This window comes from Atta colombica, unplaced genomic scaffold, assembly GCF_001594045.1.
Source record: "Atta colombica isolate Treedump-2 unplaced genomic scaffold, Acol1.0 scaffold224, whole genome shotgun sequence".
Classification (NCBI taxonomy): domain Eukaryota; kingdom Metazoa; phylum Arthropoda; class Insecta; order Hymenoptera; family Formicidae; genus Atta; species Atta colombica.
The window spans coordinates 1450693-1453470 of NW_017259321.1; the positions used below are offsets into that span (position 1 = coordinate 1450693).

At 27.5% G+C, this 2778-nt stretch overlaps 1 protein-coding gene across 1 annotated transcript in view; it reads right to left on the reverse strand.

Annotated features, from left to right (window-relative positions):
• Positions 1 to 88: 88 nt before the first annotated feature.
• The window catches only part of LOC108687981 (coiled-coil domain-containing protein 186), a 5871-nt gene continuing 3181 nt past the window's right edge, over positions 89 to 2778 (reverse strand). The window contains exons 3-7 of the mRNA XM_018194030.1: positions 2283 to 2553; positions 1497 to 1900; positions 674 to 1209; positions 308 to 567; positions 89 to 139 (exon numbers count right to left, since the gene is read on the reverse strand). Of these exons, the coding sequence (XP_018049519.1) occupies positions 89 to 139; positions 308 to 567; positions 674 to 1209; positions 1497 to 1900; positions 2283 to 2553 (1522 nt within the window). The remainder of the gene's footprint in view (positions 140 to 307; positions 568 to 673; positions 1210 to 1496; positions 1901 to 2282; positions 2554 to 2778) is intronic.

Sequence of the window (2778 nt, forward strand, 5' to 3'; positions counted from 1 at the left end):
TATATATATATATACTTGTTTAGAATATATAAATAAATATTATGTATATAAATTAATTAATAATTTTGACAATGCTTCTTAACATTATTTAAAAAACCTGTTTTCTGACACTTACGATATCTCTTCGGCTTTTGATATGCTTGGATATAAAAAACGAAAATATCTATCATTATAAAAATTTATATTTAGATTTAGTAATAAAATGATTTTTTTTTAAACAGATTAGTTTTACCAATCTATTCTCTACATATATAAATACGATAAAATATAATTAACTAAAAAAAATATTTTATGTTTATATGCAAACCTTGTATCTGTCACTCTTATTACATGTCAATGCTCCAAAGTTTTGATTTAAAATATAATTTTGTATTATTTTTTCTTTCTTCTGTATATCTTCGAGTAACGTCTGCGTATGTTCTTTGAAAAAATCTAACTTTTCAGCTCTTTTTACATTTATATCTTGCAGCTTGATGATACGTTCCATTAATACTTGTTTATTAAGTTCTATTGAATTAATATGATCACTATTAGCATTGTTGTCCGATAAGGCACCGTTTGTATCACCTAAAAAAAAAATGCACTTTTTAACTTTTCATAATTCAATGATATAAATTTATAACAATACATTAATACGAATGAGACATTGAATGAGATATTATTAATATCAAACCTGCTAAGGAAGTGTTAGATCCAGTTCTAGATGCAATATCTAATGAATTACTGGGAGACGTAGTTTCAAACATTTCTAATTTTTTATGACACTGTTGCAATTCCCGTGTTAATTCCTTTATGGAAGTTTGATGCTTCCTCTTTAACAATGTATTTTCACCTTGACTATCTTCTAACTTCTGGGCTAAGTTCTGCGCGAGTTTAGTTTGTTCAGCAACATGCTTAGCTAGAATCTCACATTCTTCCTTCCGTTTTTTTCGTTCTTGCATCAAATCTTCTTCCAAAATTTTGACTCTACTGATTAATTCATTAATACGTTCACGTAGCGGACCTTGTTCAGACTCAAGATGATTCGCCTTCGTTTGAATCGCGATAAACTCGGACTGAAGATGTATGTTCGTGTCTGTCAGTTTTTGCGTAAAGTCTAACATATCTGCTTCCTTCTGGCGACATGCCTGCATATCGGATTGCAATTCTTCATTAGCCAATTGTAATTGCAATAATTTTGCTTCAATTGATATTATACATTCTTCTTTACTGTAAAAAAACAAAAAATATTTTATAAAATAATTATTAACACTAAAATTTCATTTAACATACATAAATTTTTCAAGATTTTATAAAAATATATATAATAGTTTTAAAGACTCAGAAGTTCAAGAATCTATAGCAAAAAATCTTGATGAGACTATATTTTTAATGCAATTATTATTACATTTTTGTACAGAATATGTAAAATTATTTTATATATGTTTTCAATATTATATATGTTTGTAAAATATTAATACATAAAATATATTGAGACTATAATACAATATGCTTACTGTTGCAATTGCAGTTTTAATGTTTCTAACTGGGAGACTTTGTCCAATAATTCGGTAATTTGTAGCTGACGCTGATCCGCGACAATTCTTAAATCACTCAAATCATTTTCATTATTTAATCGAACTTTCTCAGATTCTTGTATTTTTAGACTAAGCTTCTTGTTTTCTTCGATTAAGTTTTGTTGCTTAGATTTCAATATTTCTAGTTCCTTTTGTAACTGGAGTCTTAACGTTTCTTTATCTTCTGTAACATGTCTTTCCAAAATCAAACGCGCCTGATGTTCTTTCAGCTGTTGGTCTAACGTCACAGCTTTATTTTCTTCAGATTGCTGAAATTTACGAAATGATTCCTGCGTTTCGCGGCGTATTTGCTCGCACTCTTCTTTCATATCATTTATTTTCATCTGCAACATACATCTAATAAATATTGATATTCCATTAGAACTTAGAAATCTAATTCTTTTTTACTATAAATAAGATTCCATTAAAATTTCTTTAATGGTGATTAGTAATCGCAGGTTGAAACGCCTACTAAGATCAATAATTGTAATAATTGTAATGAAATTGGATAATTTTTACAAAATTTTATTTCATGTTAAAAATATAATCGTAAACAATTAATAACTTTCAAACAATAAAAAAATAAAAATTTTTCTTTTTTTATATCTCTAGTATTTGTGACTAAAACAAAAATCCAAAGATATTCATGTAATCAAAATACAATTTTCAAACTACTATTTTACATGATTTAAACTACATGAAAAATCGTATTATATTTTACTTTACCAAGGCTTTATCCAATTTTTGTTGAGTCTCCTTTTGTGACTCCATTTCAGTTTTAAGTTTAGTTTGCGTCCATTTTAGTTTAATCTCTTTCAATTTAACATCCTCTTTTAAATTCTCTATTTCCTTTTGAAAATCTGTTACTTCACGACATTTTCCATCCAAAATATTACATATTCTTGCGCGCTCACCCTGTGTTTGGCGCAATTTGTTTTGTAGTAATTCCTGATCTTTTAGAAGTTCTTTAATTTTACGTTCCGTGGAATCCCTCGTTCTGTTGTATACATCACAAATTAAACTTCATGATGCATATAATTTAATATGTATGAATAATTTATTGTAAATTACAATTAGCTGGTCAGTTATTTATGGCTCGACCTCCCCTCCCTCCCCTCGATTTTTTCGCGCTTCAAATCTTTACAGACATGACAAAATAACAATGTGCAAACGGAAACTTAAAAAATATTTCTTTTCTCTTGTTAACTTGTTTAAAATATAT